Source organism: Stegodyphus dumicola, chromosome 7 (genome assembly GCF_044657685.1).
Source record: "Stegodyphus dumicola isolate Sdum_Otavi_A_Nest chromosome 7, ASM4465768v1".
Lineage (NCBI taxonomy): Eukaryota > Metazoa > Arthropoda > Arachnida > Araneae > Eresidae > Stegodyphus > Stegodyphus dumicola.
The window spans coordinates 160,856,408-160,876,135 of NC_140774.1; the positions used below are offsets into that span (position 1 = coordinate 160,856,408).

The following is a 19,728-nucleotide window of genomic DNA, read 5'->3' on the forward strand; positions in this document are numbered from 1 at the left end:
GGGCGTTGTCGTGAATCAACAAGATCTTAGAGCTCAACATTCCTCTGCGCTTGTTTTGAATTGCTCTTCTGAGTTTTTGGAGAGTTTGGCAATACCTTTGAGAGTTTATTGTAGTGCCTCTTTCCAGGAAGTCCACCAAAATTACACCTTTTCTGTCCCAAAAAACAGTCGCCATCATCTTCCTTGCCGACATTGTTTGCATGCATTTCTTGGGTTTTTGGGGAGAACTTGTGTGCCCCCACTGCATTGATTGCAATTTCGTTTCACAGTTCACATGTTTCACCCATGTTTCGTCACCAGTAACGATGCGATCGAGTAAAGAGTCACCATTCTTATGGTAAGCGTCCAAAAAGTTCAACGCTGCAGCCATTCGCTGATTTTTGTGGTCCTCTGTCAAGATTTTTGGAATCCATCTTGCACAAAACTTGTGGTAACCAAGCTTTTCGCTGATGATTTCGTGCAACAAACTTCGCGAAATTTGTGGAAAACTCAAAGAAAGTTCCGTTATTGTGAAATTTCGATTTTCACGGACTTTAGCATCGACTTTTTCGAGAAGTTCGGCGGTCACTATGCTGGGTCTCCCACTTCGATCTTCGTCGTGAACATTGGTTCGGCCATTTTGAAATCTTATGACCCACTGACGCACTCCACCTTCAGTGATAATGTTGTCCCCATACACTTCACGAAGCTGCCGATAGATTTCTATCGGTTTACAGTTTTTTGCAGTCAGAAACCTTATTACTGAGCGCACCTCACAGCTCGCGGGATTTTCAATTAACACAGACATTTCAAACCGTCACAGTATCTGAACGGAGCACAGCACGAACCTCTCACTAGCACGGCTAGATGCAGACTGAGCTGCGCAACGCTCTGACCCCAAGATGGCCGCGTTAGCCCCGCGCCTAGCGGACACAGACGGAAACGTAATCTACTTCCTGGATGGCCCTCGTATAATAAGTAATTAAAAATGCTGCTTGAAAATAAGTCTCATTTGTTCTGTATCTACATGGTTTTCCAAATTTATCAAATTTTAATATCTAAAATAATGTATTATTTCACCATTGCTTATAATCTGAATAATATAACTTTCCGATAGTTAATATCCATTATTTAATATCTATTGTACTGATGTTAAGACCTGTAAAAACTATCAGCATTATATATGAAACAAAGTAATTTTTTTAAATATGTTCTAAACTATGACTGTAAAGTTGTTTTAGCAGTTAGATCTTTTCCTTAATTTAAAAACATTTTTAATTATATATATATATTTTTTAACTTCTAAGCTCTAAGCCACCATTTCACCATTTAAATGGAAGAAGACAGTATGCGCAACGAACTAGTCCTGAGTCGCCACATTTGGAAGTTATAAAATATATACATGACTGTAAGTATAATATTTTCCTTGTTCTGCATTTGATACATATAAAATTCCTATATTAGTACAAAAATTAGTAATTTTTATTTCTTCCTCTGGTTAAAATAAGCATTCAGAATTCTTTAATTTTTTTATTGAATGTATATCTTATGTATAAGTATTATATATCTTTAGAACTGCTTTTCATATGCTATTACGGTCTTAAAAGTGACTTGTTTAATATTTTGGAAAATCTCATGGTGTTTGAAAAATATCAAACATCTTATTTTTTTAAATTTGATATTTGAAATATTTTTATGATAAAGTGAAATTCAGATAGCTAATATTATGTTGGTTATGTGCTTAACAAAATTTTTGTTTTGCAAATGGGGAAAGGTATATATGTAACTACTTTTTTTTAAATTTTATTTTCTTCTTAATTTTCTGCTGAAATGCACAGTGATAAAATGCTTCTTTTATAACAACTTGTTATTTTACCTTAGCAATTATGTGTTAAGGATAATGACACATAAAGTTCACTGCTATCAAGGGCAGACCATTGCAGATTATTTAAAAATAAAAGTAAACTTTTTCTGTAAAGGATTTCAGTACTTCCTTGCTTATCAGGCGATTAGGCTTACAACTCTGACAACTAAACACATTGGCTGCTTTAACGAGAAAGTAACAGGAACTGTTTTCTTTTTATGTGATTTGTGTTCCAAGATGTTCTTTTAAGTGTATTGTAGCCCTACAAGCAGCTGATCTGCATATATGCATTTAAAAGTATTTGTCAAGATACTTTTAAATACACCCACATGCATTTTGAGTTATGAGGATTTCTTATGTATTTATTTATAAGGATGTATATTGGAAAAAAGGAGTCAAGGTACAAAGTGAGATCGTCATTTTGAAATTATAATCAAGAAAATATGTCTTATTCATGGCCTTTTGTGGAACTTTAGTGTTTCAGGGTCAAAACCCTTGGCTGTTTTGAGGGTTAATTGAAGAATATTCTCCACTCATGGTAATGCTTTCACTTGCCTCAAATAAATTAAATGTATTAAATTAAATACAATATGAAAGTGATTTGAAAAATATGTTAGATTTGTAATTTAGAAATTTGTCTAATTATATTTATTATTAAATATTAGATTTATTGGCATGCCAAACGATAGCTTTCACGTGCTTTGCCTTAATCAGTAAATTTTATTTATAGTGCACACTTATTTTAATGAAACAAACAAAAAAAATTTTTGCCAAATTTTCAAATTTACAATATATTTGCTAATTTCAGGATGCAGAATTTTAGAACACAAGGGAGAAAAAAGGTTTTACTACACTATTATTTGTCGCTCTTTCTTAATTTTTTATGTTGTTTAATATGTTGTAAGTTTTTGCTTAAGAGTAAATACATGTGCATCTTATTTATTTTAAAATTATTTTTGATCAATTTGCATAAAATTTGCTTTGAACTTATAATTGTGGCACTTAAAATTCTGTAATTGTTTCTTTTTTTTTTTTCCTCTCTTTATCCATTTTCTTATTAAATTTTTGTCTCTCCCTAAATTATCACTTTAGTTGTCTTTTTTTTTTTTTTTTTTTTTTTTTTTTAATGTGTTTTTATAGTAAATACTTAATTGACTGCTCAATGTTCTTTGAATACACAGTCTTTTTTTCTGTTTCTGTAATAGAAACGTTAAGTTCACTCTTCAATTTTTACATTCAGTAGAATTATCATGTTTTAAGCATATTTTTGCAAATACATGACAGTAGCCAATTCATGCATGTTCATATCACTTGCATAGCTTTATGCACTTATATTTATTTGTCATTTTGCCGAGCAGCAGCCATCTGCTGAAAAAATGTAAATGTCGCCCATACAGATCCTCATAAAATTTTCTTCCTTTATTAGACGTTTCTGTTTCTAACTATTTATTAATAGAATGGCCAATTTTTCACTAAATCTGGCAACCTTGCCTTTCCTTGCCACTTTCTGGCAACTTTAACCTCACTTTGCAGGAAAGCTATCTTACCACGGCTGGGCATTTCGTAACATTACATGAATTTTTTCTTGGTTTTGTAAAAGCATCTACAAGTTTCTCATCAACTTCTATTCAGATACATCTGCTGTTTTTCCCCATTCTTTCTTTTTTTAATCAACATCTTAGTAGCCCTAAACCCATTAAAAGTTTTAAACAAAAATCAGTTTGAGTAATTTATTCTGAAATCATGACCGTTTAAAAAGACCCCAATGAGTTTGAAATAAAACTGGAAATGATGTCCATTATGATATCGGAGATGCTTCATTTTCATTTTAATTAGAAAAAAAATAGGTACTTGTGTGGTGCAATATCTACCATAAAAGAAAATTGGCAAGCACAATATGTATATCATTAAAAAAAGTGCCAATCAAAAAAACATTATGGGAAAAGTGAAGCAAAGCAGAATTATGCCTACATTTATTACTTGCACACATCTTCTCACTTACACTTATTTCTTGCATATAGTTTCTTTTTGGCATATATCTACAGTTGCTGTTAATATAGTTTTGAAAGGTTTTAATATGGTTTATCTGGCATATTGATGCCACATAAATTCTTCTGGATACAATTTAATGTGGTGCAGAGCATATGTCATTGCTTTTCATTTCACCATTTTGTGGAACCCCCATAATCTATGTTTTGGATGTGAGCATTTTCATATGAATAAAGTTAAATTTATAATTTATTCTCAGATGATTGTATCCAGCTTTCTCCAGTTCCTGCGTATTGTATGTCTGCCAGCAATCTACATAAGTAGTTAGTCTTTCCTCCACATGCTTCATAATAATTTCCATAACAGTTTTTGAATCTGTTTTTGGTACATAATGAGACCAGTTTCCAAAGTATGGAATTTCATTGACTGTTTCAATTTTATTATTTTCTGATTGTTGCAATAAAAATAATATATTTCCATGTAACAAACAATATTCATTTCACCTCTACTTTTATTCTGATACCGACAGACAAAAACGCATTATGTCAAATAAATAAAAAGGTACATGTATGTTATTCCATCAACAGTGCAACTATTGACAAGTAGTGTGATTTATCACTAGTTGAGGATAAGCATGACATAACAAAACTCTGATAAATCTGTGCTTTCATTTGCTATACACTTTAATTAGTTCTTAATAAGCTATCTTTTGTTCATATGAAAAAGGTCATAATTTAATTTTTAATGCTGAATTTTTTTCCTAACATTTTGAAACAAAAAAATAATCGGTATTTGGGACATGCCTTTTACAATTAGCAGTGGATTACTTTAAAAATTAAAGGATCTTAACTGAAAAAAAGTGGATTACTTAATGGATACAATACAATCAGTTGGAAAACTTAATGGATACAATACAATGAGTTGAATATGGCTGATCAAACGGTAATAGATTGGATCAGTTTGAAATCTGTACATATAGGATTTCTTAATAAAGCTTCTAGTAAAATCAGAGGATCCAGCAAAATAGAAGAAACTGAAAAAAGCCATTTTACAAAGAGTGGAAACAAACTGGATTGAATACTGTTTGTTTATGTAATAAAGAGGTGTCAATTCCTTAAAAATTCTACATGTTTAAATTATGAAAGTTGGTGACAGGATCTCCACCAACTTTCATAATTTCATAGGGTATCTAACTTTCAACGACGTGCTAATACTTACGTACGTACAAATAAATTTATTTAGCAATTTGTTTATTTTTATTGGTACTTCGATGTACGTACTTAAGACGTACATCGAAATACCAATAAAAATAAACAAATTGCTGGAATAAAAAAATTGTATCAGACAGGAATCTGAAAAAAGAAAGAAAGAAAGAAATAAGTTTGTTTGGATGAGGAGACAGAGGGTATTGCATTATGCAGAATGCCTTGTCTAGCTAAAAGTTCATAAATACACTCATGTCCATAAATTAAGGATAATTTGGAGTCACGCGGAAATCGAACTCTAAAATAAATATATCACCTGTAAAATCACTACACACATCTTCAAGAATCATATGCAAATTTCAAGAAGTAACCAGATGACGCCGATGGTACGTCACAATGACGAGAGTGTAAGAGAGTGATTTATAAGGAATACAGGCAAAGAAGTAAAATTGTTCGCAGGCGCTTTATAAGCACTTCAGTGCAATAACCGAATAGTTATGACACAAAGGATGCATTTGGATGATTTTTTACGTGGTAGAATTATCGGCCGTCTGGAATGTGGGCGTACCCAACTTGAAATATCAGACGAACTTGGAATTGCCCAGAGTGTCATCTCCGGGCTTTGGCAACGATTCCAAGATGATGGTAACGTGAGTAGACGTTACAGCATAGGTCGCCACAGAGATATAACGCCGAATGAGGACCGGTATTTGGCAGTTACTGCCAAAAGAAACAGGCGGAGCACAGCCTCAGACCTATCTCGTCAGCTCTCTTCAGCCACTGGTACGACAATTTCAAGGCAGACTGTGTAGTACAGACGCTTAGGGCAGATTGGTCTATATGCTCGTAGACTTGTTAGATGCGTTCCACTTACTGCAACTCACTGTCGCTTGCGGTTAGCCTGGAGCAGAGAGCATGCATTGTGGACACCGCAACAGTGGGCTTGTGTGATGTTTTCCGACGATTCCAGGTTTAGCTTGCAGTCTGATTCTCGTCAGACTTTCATATGGAGAGTTCCAGGTACCCGTTACCACCAAGAAAACATCATTGAACGACACCGTTACGGTGGTGGAGGAGTGCTCGTTTGAGGTGGAATTATTCTGGGTTCCAGAACTGACCTTCATGTTCAAATTGGAACCATGACAAGCCAAATCTATCAGAACGTCATTCTGGAACAACATGTACATTTGTTTCGGGGCGCCATGGGCGCACAATTTGTGTTTATGGATGACAAAGCCCGTCCTCACCGTGCAAACATCTTAAGCGAATGCCTTTAATCGGAGGATATCACCCGTATGGACTAGCCAGCGTTCTCACCGGACTTGAATCCAGTAGAGCACGTGTGGGACATGCTTGGCCGACAAGTTGCAGCCCGTCAACCTCCTCCTACATGTCTACCAGAACTTCGGAGGGCATTGCTTTTTGAGTGGTGTAATATCCCCCAAGATCAGATCGAGAATTTGATACTCAGTTTGCCTAGGCGTTGTACGGACTGTATTGCATCGTCTGGGAGACATACAATGTATTAACAATCATACTAACCATGTAACATTGGTTTTTTGTAAATATGTTTTTTTTTTTTTTTTGTAATTTGCTCCAGGGAGAAAAAATCGCTAATTTTTTTAATAATATCAAACATATAGCATCTTTTTTTGCTCTTTACCTTTTGTTTAATAAATAAGCTTTACAAATAAGTCAAATTTGTTTTGCTTCTAACTCTTTCTTTGCCTGAATTTCTTATTAAAACATTGTCATGCTACAAACTATTTATAAAATTGTAGTAAAACTTTTAATAATCCAAAAATAAAGCATAACTTAATCATGTTATTTAACTTAAAGTAATTTTATCCATGAAAGCTAAAGGATTGGATTAGATGCTTTTGATTAATTTGCATGCTTCACATTGTTAGACTGTAGTCTGTCAATGTCAGCTTTTCTGGCATTAAAATGACATCTGAAACATCAGGTTATACTTCTTTTGTGGGGGAACAGAATTATTTAGTCATTAGTTTATAACTGTATTATTATTTTTTTTTAAAAAAATTATTAAAACATTATTATGCTGAAAAACTTGTAGAGTCGTAGTAGAGAGTGGAATATAAAATTGTAGAATAAGATAATATTTTGTATGTTATTTGATTGAAATAAAAAATTATTTAGGTTTATTTTTGAAAAGTATAAATTGATTGGGTTGGATTATGAAGTAGTAGTGACATATTACCATAAAGAGTACCTTTATGGTAGACTCTGAGAAAAAACAGCCCATATTTCATATCACACATGAAAAAATCTCATGTAGCCTGTTCAGCTGTCAAGAATAGAACCCCAAATCAAAGTCAGTGTTTTGTATCTTTTGTATTCTATAACAGTCCGTTTTTAAAGTGTAATAACTGTAAACATTATTTTCCTATTGAAAAGTTCCTTACAAAGCATATAAAAACTTTTCAGAAGTCCATAAGAACTACAGTGTGTTTTTAGATCTTTATCCCTGTTCTTACATTTACAGTTATTTCCAGATAAAATATTGAACTTTCAAACTCCATAAGTATTATTTTCTACTTCTAGTTGAACAACAGTTTTATAAAAAGTAACCTTTTCATAAAAGAAACTAAAAAATCATTTTTAAAAATAACCAGTATTTTTCAAGATTTGAAAGGGTGTATTCTACCAAAGTAATTTTATTATTAATTTTCTCCTTTCAATGATTTTTCCTCCTCTTAAAATAGTGTGACATGACTTGTTAAAGAATCTGAGAATTTAAAAAATGTGTAATTATGCTTAATGTATAACATTTATATTTATGCAAAATATGTGCAGTGTTTTTTCATTGAAAATATGTGGAATATTTAATGCATTAATGATGCATATTGCTTTTTTAGCATGGAAAAATGTTTGTAGAGAAATTGAAGTGACAAGATCCTGTGGCACAGATGGAAAAGGTTAGAATTAGTAATTTGCAAAAATTTTAGAAATACTTTCACCTTTTCCAAATTAATAATATAACATATTACAATCTGTATGAATTTCAGTGAGTATCTAACTGCAATATTAATTTAATACTAAAGGCATTACTAAGTATTAGATAGTCCAGATAATTTCTTTAATTAGATACTCTAAGAAGTTGATTTAATGTTATTAAAAATAATAGGAAATATAATAACCAGTCTAATAAAAATCTGAAAATACAATAATTTATGTATTGTATCAGGATTTCCACTTGTTGGAAAATCCTAGAAAGTCAGGAAATGAAAAATAGTCTGCTAAATTGAGTGTTCAGTACAAATTTTAACATTTTCAAAATGCCAGGATGTTTAATAAAAATAATAATGAAGACAGCTTAGTCCTTTCAAATAATAAAAAGTTAACATTTTGAATAGTAACACATAAACAAAAACAAACCAAAAAAAAAATGCTGTCTTTAAAAGAGAACAAGTAAAGAGTTATTGCAATCTTTGTTTCCCTTGCAAAAAATATTTTACTCAACTGATATCCAAAGCAATTTTACAAACTCACACTCTCCTTTACACTTGTTATAGTCTATTACTTTAACTCTCTGAGCGGCATCACCAGCTTTATCTGATAATATGAAACATTCTATTAAAAATTAAGCTCTGTAGTGTAGTTTGAAGTGTGGTTATTGCTTCTAAATAGCTCAGTTTGTTAAACAATTATGGGTTGCTTAATTTTGAAAGATAAAATCAGAATACTCTGAAAACTAATAGAAATTAATGTAGATGATAAGTTATAAATTAAATGTTTCATGCAATGGCAATCTTGCCAATTCATATGGATGATAAATATCCAAATTGGATGTTTATTTATTCCTTGAATCTGAGTTCCAAGAATTATTTTTTGTTGCTATGCTATTTTTTAAAATATTTGTACTTAAAATCATCACAGAATTAATTTTTGAAGATTAAATTCTGTTTCTAAAACTAAATGTTCATAAATTAAATATGCATGAATCTCTTAAGTGAGAATGTGAATAAAAAAACTTAGCATTTTTCTGTTGTAGCTCCAAGTGTTGCATATTATTCAAGCAATCTGCCTGATGAGCAACTTCCACGTCCAGGTATGATACATGAAAAGTATTACAAAATAAGTAACATTCAGCTAATGTTATACAGTTTTTCAGAAAAATTATTATATTCCATCATATTTGCAACTTTTTAGGAATTTTTTTTTTTCCAATTTTTACAATCTTTCATGAAAAACTCCTTTTTTTTTTTTTTATGAAATTTGTAATATTTTGTAAAGGTGCCAAAAATTGTGCTAGTTTGATGATTTATTGTCAGATTTGCATTATAAATGCGTACTCTCGACACAAATTCTGATTACTATTTTAATTTGTTTTCTCTATTACATTAAAAAAAACTACATTACCTTTTCAAGATGTAATTTTTTTTTTTTTTTTTTTGGTGTGTGTGTGCATTGCAAGATTTTGAATCTGATTGATACTTTGGTGATTTTGAAAACAATTTGTATGCAAATATTTTGATTCAATGATTCAAGCTAATTTATTTTGCAGTCAGATTTTTATAACTAAAATATGCTTTGTAATAACATAATCCCAAACGTTTTTCATTTGGAATATATTAGTTACATACTTAACTCTTTCAGTTTAAAAACTAGAATCGGGTTAAATTTTTATATTAGCAAAGCAATTGAAAAATAGCTTTGTTATTGACATATATTATAAATCTTGTTTTAAAAGCTTTTCAAATTATGTTAAAGAATACAAATTGAATTGAATTGAAATTGAATATTGAATTAAAATTGAATATGACTATTTAATTGAATGTTATGCAGGAAGTAAAATCTTTTCAAATTAATGAATAAAATACCTCTCTTTTCCAGATTTTAAGCCTTTTGACTTGGATAGTTTTCTAGAACAAAGATCATTAAATTTACAAGCCAACAAACAGTCACCCCAATGAAAGAATGTCCATCTTATGCTGATGGCTAAACCATAAACAGCAATATATTTTTAAGACTTGTTAGAAACAGACTGTAAAATAGTCAAAATTATGTTTTTAAGTTTTAGTTTGTTTGAAAAGTTAAGTGGATGACTACTTGTGTCCAATTAAAACTGACATATTTTTTATAATCTGAAATATAAAATCATCAATTATTTATATATTACTTTTTATATTGATATGAGTAAAATTGTTCAGTGTGCATTTGCTTGACTTTTCTTTAACTTTTAGAAAGGTAGTTTTTATAATTACATATATCTATTTTTATTTAAAAGTTTGTTAATCTTTTTAGTTAATCTATAGCTATTATGAATGAAAATTATGTTGCCTTGTAAATAATTTGTACAAGGCACATATGTACCACTTTTTTTTCAATAAAAAAAAAAGTTCTCTACATGTCTGCGTTAAATTTTACACATTTTCCCTGTCAGTTAGTATTGTGATTCACTATACCTCAGAGCAGTTTATAGAGGGAATTAATGCATATCATTCAGTTTTGCGAATAAAAATAGCTAACAAATCTCAAAATTTGAACTAGTCAAGACAAATAAAAAGATATATAATGATTCTTTAAGAAAAGTTTTAGTGCTGTTATTTCTTTGGTCTTTTGCATAATGCATTCTGAACTTGGGTTATTTAGAGAATATTGAAAATTAATTATGCAATTTTTTGTTTTATAAGAAGCCTGTACCTCATAATTTTTATACTACTCTCCATATGAAATAGTTTTGAAATTAATTTTATTTCTTTGCATAAAGAACTCTATGGTATACATGTGTGTAAGGGATTAGTAAAAAGTCTGAAATAGTAATGGAATTTAGAAACTAAGTTGTTTAGAATTTATTTATTAAAATGCAAGTGAAGACTTTATGATAAGACAACACTGTTTTTATTTTTTCTAACAACAAATGAATGACAAACTACTGTTTCCCTCATATTCAAATAAATATTTCTTTTCTTTGGATGGGGGGGGGAAGTCTCATAATACAAAACACAAACATGAGCCTTACATGTTGTACAAGTAATCTACGTATACTATTATTTGAGAAGGTTGTAGAGTCATTAGGATTTTAAGCAGAAGACGTGAAAAGCCCTCCCTGGGACTAGAAGCTGGACCTCTCAAATACGTGTCAAGTATGCTTCCAATTACACCACAAAGACATGCAGAAAGGAGGGACAAAATGCCTTATACAGTACAAAGTCCGAAATCTGGACTTCGGCGATTCCAGATTTGGGATTTTTCCAGATATTAGATCATCAGTCTAAATCTAGTAAGATGGCATGTGGAAATTATAAAATTAACAATATGAAATTGTGATTTATGAAATAATGAAGTGTTTATGATCTAAAAGGTATCAAGATTTACAAAAAAAAAAAAAAAAAAAAAAAAAGCTTGATATTTATTTGTTTACCTTATTAAACATCTCTTTCAATGTAAGATGTTTAAGTTGCTTCATTTTTTTTTTTTTTTTCCTTTTGTGTGTGTGTGTGTGTGTGTGTGTGTGTATGCTAATACTTTCTGTTTAATTCTGTAGACAGACATAATCTCTTGTTTAGTTACGTTGTTGAAGTCATGTAACTGCTGTTTCGAGAATTCTGACTAACTTATGAATCGAAATTTTCTCGTTTTCAGTAAGTTCTCTGTCACTTTCTTTACTATCAGTAGCAGTATTTTCTGGATCTAGAACCATATTACAGATTTTGCCATTCATTAATTGATTGATGATTGAGAAGAATTCTCATCACAATGACAAATTTCTTTTATATCATCTTCATTTATTACTGCTTCTCCACATTTCTTTACAAAATCCATTAATTGAAAGATTTCACCTTTGTTTCGCGATATCCGAAAACCTTTAAAATTAGATCATCAAATTTAGCTATCCTTCACTATACATATTTGGCTGTGCATCATGAGCTTGGCAACTAATGACAAGTTGTTCCGTTAAATTTTATCTTGCTTCTGTTGCGCACTGAGACAGTTCAGCCTGAATTGTATTGAAATCTGTAGTATGGTTCTAGATCCAGGAACAACTCCTGACAGTGAGGTTATTGAAAATTAGAGCCTATCATCATCAAATTTAGCTATCCTTCACTATACATATTTGGCTCTGCATCATGAGCTTGGCGACTAATGACAAGTTGTTCCGTTAAATTTTATCTTGCTTCTGTTGCGCACTGAGACAGTTAAGCCTGAATTGTATTGAAATCTGTAGTATGGTTTTAGATCCAGGAACCATTCCTGATAGTGAAGAAAGTGACAGAGAGGTTATTGAAAATGAAAAATTTTGATTGACAAATTAGTTGAAATTTGCGACAGAGCAACTACAAGACTTGAACAGTGAAACTGTGTAACTGAACAAAAAATTATGTCTGTCTATAGAATTGAAGAAAATAGCACAAAAAACGAAGTGACTTAAACAATTTACATTCAAAGAAATGTTTAATAAAGTAAACAAATAAATATTAAACTTTTTTTGGTAAATTTTGATACCCTTTAGATTGTAAATGCTCCACTATTGCATATTTTTTATTTTATAATTTCTACATGTCACCTTACTAGATTTAAACTGATGATCTAATATCCGGAAAAATCCCAAATCTGGAATCGCCAAAGTCTCGATGAGTCCGGATCTCGAACTTCGTACTGTATATGTTTTGTCAAAATTTTGAGAGAGTGTTGTTTTGAGTGCATAAAAAATAACAGTAAAAATGAATTGTTTTTCTATAACTGATTTCTAATTCTTGGCTCAAAATCTTAAAGAAACTGTGTGCACGCTATAAAGAAACTGCAATTCCAAATTTATGCTAGTGTTCATGAAAGATGACCACACAATTTACTTCCTTGACTGCTGATCCTAATCATATCCAGATGTAGTATTTGGTAAATTCTAAGCATAAACATGACTTAATACTATGAGATAAAAATACAACGATATGATTACATATTTTTCTGGAGCATATAAATAACGTGAAGAATCCTGGTAATAATAGATGTTTCTTGAGATCTGTGAATATAAAAAATAGTAAGAAATGTTTGGTTGAAATTCAAAGACAAAATGCTATACAATACAATCAAATATTTATGAAAAATTCTATGAATATTGTTAAATGGCCATTTAACAATATTTTTTATAACATTTTTATGAACGATCACTAATGGAAACAAAAAATGACTATCATTTTAGTCACTTAATTTAAAACAAAACAAAAAATGCAATTTATAATGTTAAATATAATTAGTTATAGATAAATAATAAAGTTCTTTCATATAGCAATATATAATAAATATTGATGTGAAATCTGCACCTTTTTTTTTTTTCTGATAAATATTGAATTCGGGGTCTGATTTTCGATATACACTTTCATTTTCCACACAAAGGGGGTGATTTTATCCTTACTCTTATATACAATCACACTAAATTCTAGTCTGTGACAACTGAAAAGCTGCCTTTGTCTGTTCTTGGTTAGACTCATGTTGCATGCATAGCCTTGTAATTGCAATGTACAGTTTAACAAAAATGTCTGTTGTTCAAATAAAAAAGCATGAATGGCACAAACAGTAATGGACTGGTTTGAGAATCATTTCATATCTGAGGCTTGGCAACATTCGAAGGTAGTTTACTGGATGATACAAAAATTGTCCTGATTACAGACAACAGCTTGGTTCATGTTTCACTTAAAGTTTCAATAAAAAGATAATGTCTCTTATTCTTTCCTCCAAACTGTACATCAATCATTCAGAAAGAAACAGGCAACCATTTGCTTTGATGTGCTTCTTCCGCGAACAACTATTCTTGGATTTGGCTTGTCTTGGAATACCCATGTAGTCGACTACTGTTTTGTTTCAGGCTCATATGCATAGATTCATGATTCGTCACCTGTATAGATGTTATACACAGCCTTTGATACACCTTGAACATATTTTTCCAACATTTCCTTGCACCAGTTGATACAAGCCTTCTTTTGAGCATTTGTCAGATTATGTGGGATCTAACGTGAACAAATCCATTTTACGGCCCCAAATGTTCATGTAATATCATATTGATGCTTGTCATACTAATGCTCAAAGATGCCTCAATCTCATAGTATGTCACATGATGATCTTGCTTTATCAGTTCACACACAGCATTGATATTTTCGGGCACAACTTTCACAGAATTCATCCTGGACTGAACATTGACCATGATTGAATTCGTTAATACCAGTTTTTTACAGTGCTGTAGGATGGTGCTTTATCACTGTATCAATCATTCATCCAATGGATATAAAAGTTCTGTGCACATTAATATATATAATGCAGCTTTTTTAAAATCTATCCTTAAATTTTCTGAAAGTGACAGTATCATTTAAGAAGTTTGAAAATATTTTAACAATGAAATCTACTGTGTGGAGCATTGCAAGGTCATAGGAAAATGTGTTTGCAGATATTTTTAAAATGCTTTGCATGATTTATGGCCAGCTACCATATTTCATAATGATGATGATCGTGATAATAGCTACTAATCTGAAGACAGTTGGATATCACAAGCAAATGTGAATTTCCCAATTAATGGAATTAGACAAGAAATGCAGATGAGTGATAATAAATAAAAATGCTATCACAAAAGTTTTCCACTGTGATGATAATGCTCAAATCATCAGTCAACAAATGGATTGCAAAATCTGTAATTTGGTTTTAAATCCAGAAAATATCACTACTCGTAATGAAGAAAGTGACAAAGAGGTTGTTGGGAATGAAAAGATTTTCACTGACAGTTTAGTAAGAATTCCTGACACAGCAATTGCAGGATTTGAACAATGGAATTTTGTAACTGAATAAGAAATTATGTCTGTCTATAAAATTAAGAGTATTAGTACAGAAATAGAGAAGAGAAAATATTAGCACAAAAAAATGAACAGCTCAAAGAACCTAAAAGAAATAATTAATAAAATTAACAAATGAATATTCAACATCTCATAAATGCTTTGTTATTTCATGAACAACTATTTCATATTTTTAATTTTATAATGTCTACTTGTCATCTTAAATGTAAAATGCAGAATCACCAAAGTCTGATGATTCTGAATCACAGATTTTGTACTGTATATCTTCCTGAACACTACTTAACATACTAAATTTAAGATATATATTTCTTTCAAGTGTTTTTATTTTTTTCTAATAATATCTAGTTAGAAGAAAAGCAGAACTATTATGACAGAAAAATACTTTCTAATTTTTGGCACTTTTTCATTTGAAAACATCTGCACCTAACCCATATCTGCATATTCATAAATCAGTCATCAATTAATACATCAGTTAATTCATTAATATTTAATTCATCAATATCATCAGTTAATATCTCTTATTAATATTTTAATTCATTTGATGCCTCACATTAGCATCATAATTGGTACCTCCCTGTACAATGTCTCACTTAACATTTCTGAATTTTTAATTCTCTTATTTTCAGTTTTTATGACTCCTCACGTCAAGAAATTTAAAAGCAGTAGGAACATAAAATCAAAGTCTTCTTAATAAATGTATTTTTACTGAAAGAAAATTATTTGACAAATCAATTCCACTTATATAGTAATAGAAATATGTAGGTTATCCTGAAAAATAATAAATTTTTAATATTTTTCAATAGGGAAACACCGAAAGTGTAGCAATCAAAAGGTTTCACTTTCATTTAAAGCAAATTCATACAAGATGAAAATCATGAAGTACAGGGTATAAATGATTCATCATCTTTCAGAATGCTGTATTTTCAAAAGTATTACATATATAAAAATAATACAGAAGAGAAAACTCCAAAATTAGCTCTATACACTAAAAATGTTCTTATATGTTCTGAGTCACAAGATGCACATTGAAACAGTAATTGCATCCAATCCATATCTTTTATAGTATACTCCTGTGTTGACAATTACCACTGTCATGTCAACAGATTCATTCCCTAAACTGGACGGTTATTCTATGCTACGAGAGTCGACAGCAAGTTTGGGCCGCCAGATTTCGCTGATAGTAAAAAACAGGTCTGCTCGACATCCTATATTCTCTGAGTACGGAAATTGTCGAAAGCGCGTGAAAAAGTGTTGCTGCATCGTCAATCAGGGTTGTGCAGTTGACGTACTAAGTAGACAATGGCTTTGTATGTGTTTTCGCTGCTGATTTTTTCATATTTAAATGAATAATACGGTGGCAAATTTATATTTAAATTTATAGAAAATATGTTGATGCTTTTGCTCTGCCAAAGGATGTTTTCATTGCGTATTTCAGATTGCCAGAATTTATAGTTATTTTAATTTGCGATGAACTGAGAGAGTATTTGTAGCCCCATTCAGAAAACAAGAACCCAATTTCTACTGAAAGAAAGGTTATACTATTCTTGAAATTATAGATATAAATTGTAATTGTAGGCTTTAAAAATGTAGAAGATAATAAGATTATCAAGCACATAAACCTTCTTCATTTAATACAAATATAGACATCCGATAAGCTTCTACTCGATTTATGTACAGCCAGAATTACGTTTACTTTAAAATCTAACAGTTGAATACCTTATGAACAATACTGTGAACACAAAAAGGAATGTTGTTCATTATTAGGCGAAATTCACACTACTGTAAAATAATAATAATAAAAAATTATAAAACTATAAAATAGCTTTATAATATTTTTTTCAGTAGCTGTACTACTACTAGTGTGATACTTTTAAAAATAAGTTTTAGCCCAGAGGGGCAATTAATTTTGTTTTGCCATTTTGTGGCGTTTCACTTTTCAAATCGGTGCCACCAAGTATTATCGCACTCTATTATATTTAAAGAAATTAAATAATGAGGAATCTGCAGAATGTATGAATGTTTCTCGCACTGTGATAAAACAACGGTACCTAGAGCCATGAAATTCTGAATAACGTAATCCTCCATCCTAATATAGGCATCTGGAGGCCCAAATTTGGAACTTTGAATTTGTTTTATTATCTATTTCATATTTTGTAAAGCATTTATGAGTTTTTGATTAAGAAACCCAATGATTTCAAAGTGAGCAATGGCAACATTGTACGAAAAAAAAAAAAAAAGAGGAAAAAAACATTTTCATCTCCAGCGCGCAAGACTATGTATCGGAAATTCAAAAATATGTTTTTTTTTTAAATTATATGATATTGCTGTTGAATTGAATTTTACGGTTTAAGTGCGAAAAACATGATATTTAGTAAATAAAGGTAACATGCAAAACGTTAAAAAAATGGCCCTTTGGGAGTAATAGAACATCTGAAGGCTTTCAGGTTTTTTTTTTTTTTTCTTTCGTGTGTGTGTGTATGTAATTTTATTACGTTTTAAAACTGGTTTCTAAGTGAGGACTTTCTAAGGGAAACTGGCTCGTATACACGTTACACATGGGGAAAGCCACGAAAACGCCGGCCAGCTCGTTTGCGGGATTCGAACCTCGGACCAAACTACCTGGGTTCAGCGGGTAGTTTGGTAGTTCAGCGACTCTACCGCTCGGCGGCTGGTGGGCTTTTTAGTAGAATTATACTGCATTATGCTATAAAGTAACAATGCTATAAGACTGAGGGTTTGTTCATGGAATAGTACTTTTGTAACATATTATAGTACAGTCAAAAGTCGTTAATTCGGACTCGTCGGGACTTCGGCTTTTCCGGACTATAGATCATCAGTTTAAATCTGGTAAGATGGCATACAGAAATTATAAAATTAAAAATATGAAACCGTAATTTATGAAATAAAGAACAATTATGATCTAAAGGATATCAAAATTTACAAAAAAAAGCTTAATATTTATTTGTTTACTTTATTAAACATTTCTTTCAATGTAAGTTGTTTAAGTTGCTTCGTTTTTTATGTGATAATACATTCTCTTTAATTCTATAAACTGACATAATTTCTTGTTCAGTTACAAAGTTCCGCTGTTCAAGTCCTATAATTGCTGTGTCTACCGACTAATTTGTCAATTGAAATTTTTTCGTTTTCAATAACCTCTGTCACTTTCTTCACTATCGGAAGCGAATTATAATGACGAGGAATTTGATTTAAATCATATCAAAGACAGAGTACATCATGATGAAATACTACATTTAGTAAGGAATTATAAGCCAAATAAAATAAAAACATCTGCCCTGAAGATAAGGATAATGCTGACAGATCAACTTCCAATTCATTGCACGGCGTTAAAGATAAACAAAGTTTAGATAAACAAATGTTAAAGTTTAGATAAATAAAGGATATGCCTTTATCCATTTTTTGCAGCAATTCCACTTTTTGTTTAATGAACTTCGAAATATACTTTCGCTTTGTAGATCCTTTACATATTAATAAATATATATCAGAAATTCTATTTGACATAATCGAAAGTTCAAGCTTATTTTTATAAAATTGCTCTAACAGTCTGCAAAAAATAAGAAGCCGGATCCAATTCGAAGATTAAGGAACAACGCAATCTGCAACATTAACTGAAATAGATAATTAGATAATTTTAGCTTAGCTTATACCGTCCGTTATACATTAAACGCGCACTCGTAAACGTATTTTGCCCACGCGCACAAGCATATTCGCAGCCGTAAAGGTCGTACACGCATGCGTCAACGCGACGCATGCGCAGAAAGTTTGTAGCTTTGAGGTAGCCGAATTAACGACTTTTGACTGTATTAAAAAATCAGTTTCTTTGCAAACTTTAAAAAACAAAAATTACTGTTCATAGCATTCTCATTTTTATATTGTAAAAGAGATATTGATTATTATTAGTTTTCTATTTAAAATGTGTCAAAACGCTGGTTTGACAAGGACTTCAACTGCAGGAGACCTACACTGATTATTTTTACTTTAGTACTTGCATTGTGAAAATATTACTATCTTTTAATTATTTTCACAGAATAAAATCTTTTGAGAAGGAAGAATATTTAAACTAAGCTGTTCTTATATATATATAAAATTAAGATAACAGCAATGTAATATTAAAAAAAAGGTATTAGTAATTGTGTGACAAAAATTGCAAAACGAATTAATCACACATACAGGATAGATTAGTTTAATTTTAGTTGCATATTTTATATTGAAAAAATATTTTCTTTCATGTTAATTATAGAAGAAATTATTTAAAATAAAGCATTTTGATGCGTGTGTGATAGTTGAATGCAGCAGCAATCGGCCATACTGTAATAACGAATGAATTTTATTTCTTTTCTTGAAAGAAATAATTTTCATAGAAAAAGAAAATAAAAAAGGGAAGAAATATTAAGAAAGAAATATTTTCTTTCTAATTTCTTATTTAAAGAAACATTTTTTCAATAGTAACTGTAAAATTGTGGGAAAACAGTTTTAATGTAAGCATGGAAAAAAAATAAATAAAATAAACTTAGTTTGCTATTAGATTGTAATGCAAATTAATCATATTATAAATTTAAATGATTAAAATTGTTTATTTCTAAAAGGATTTGAAGTAAGCTAAATTCATTTACTCTTATCTATTTACCATTGCTTTCGTGGTATCCCATATCACTCTTTATTTCTTAGCTCTAAATTCCTGTGTTAACTTTCCCATTAAAAAACAGGACTTTCCTTCACATAACACAGCAGCATATTCTGCTGCGTGTTGGTCATAATACTGTTTTGTGCAATTTTTTTTTGAATTACAAATGGGAGAATATTCCTAGAACTTCAGCCAGCGTGCGCTATAAATTTTGTCACTTGTCTGTACTGCAATTGGTCTAAA

The 19,728-nt window shown here is 30.7% G+C and overlaps 1 protein-coding gene across 1 annotated transcript in view; it reads left to right on the plus strand.

Annotated features, from left to right (window-relative positions):
- LOC118185539 (uncharacterized) overlaps positions 1-10,407 on the plus strand; it is a 28,821-nt gene extending 18,414 nt beyond the window's left edge. Inside the window, exons 3-6 of the mRNA XM_085820995.1 lie at positions 1,287-1,387; positions 7,917-7,976; positions 9,053-9,109; positions 9,895-10,407. Coding sequence (XP_085677121.1) covers positions 1,287-1,387; positions 7,917-7,976; positions 9,053-9,109; positions 9,895-9,974 — 298 coding nt within the window. The 3' untranslated portion in view covers positions 9,975-10,407. The remainder of the gene's footprint in view (positions 1-1,286; positions 1,388-7,916; positions 7,977-9,052; positions 9,110-9,894) is intronic.
- Positions 10,408-19,728: the final 9,321 nt, after the last annotated feature.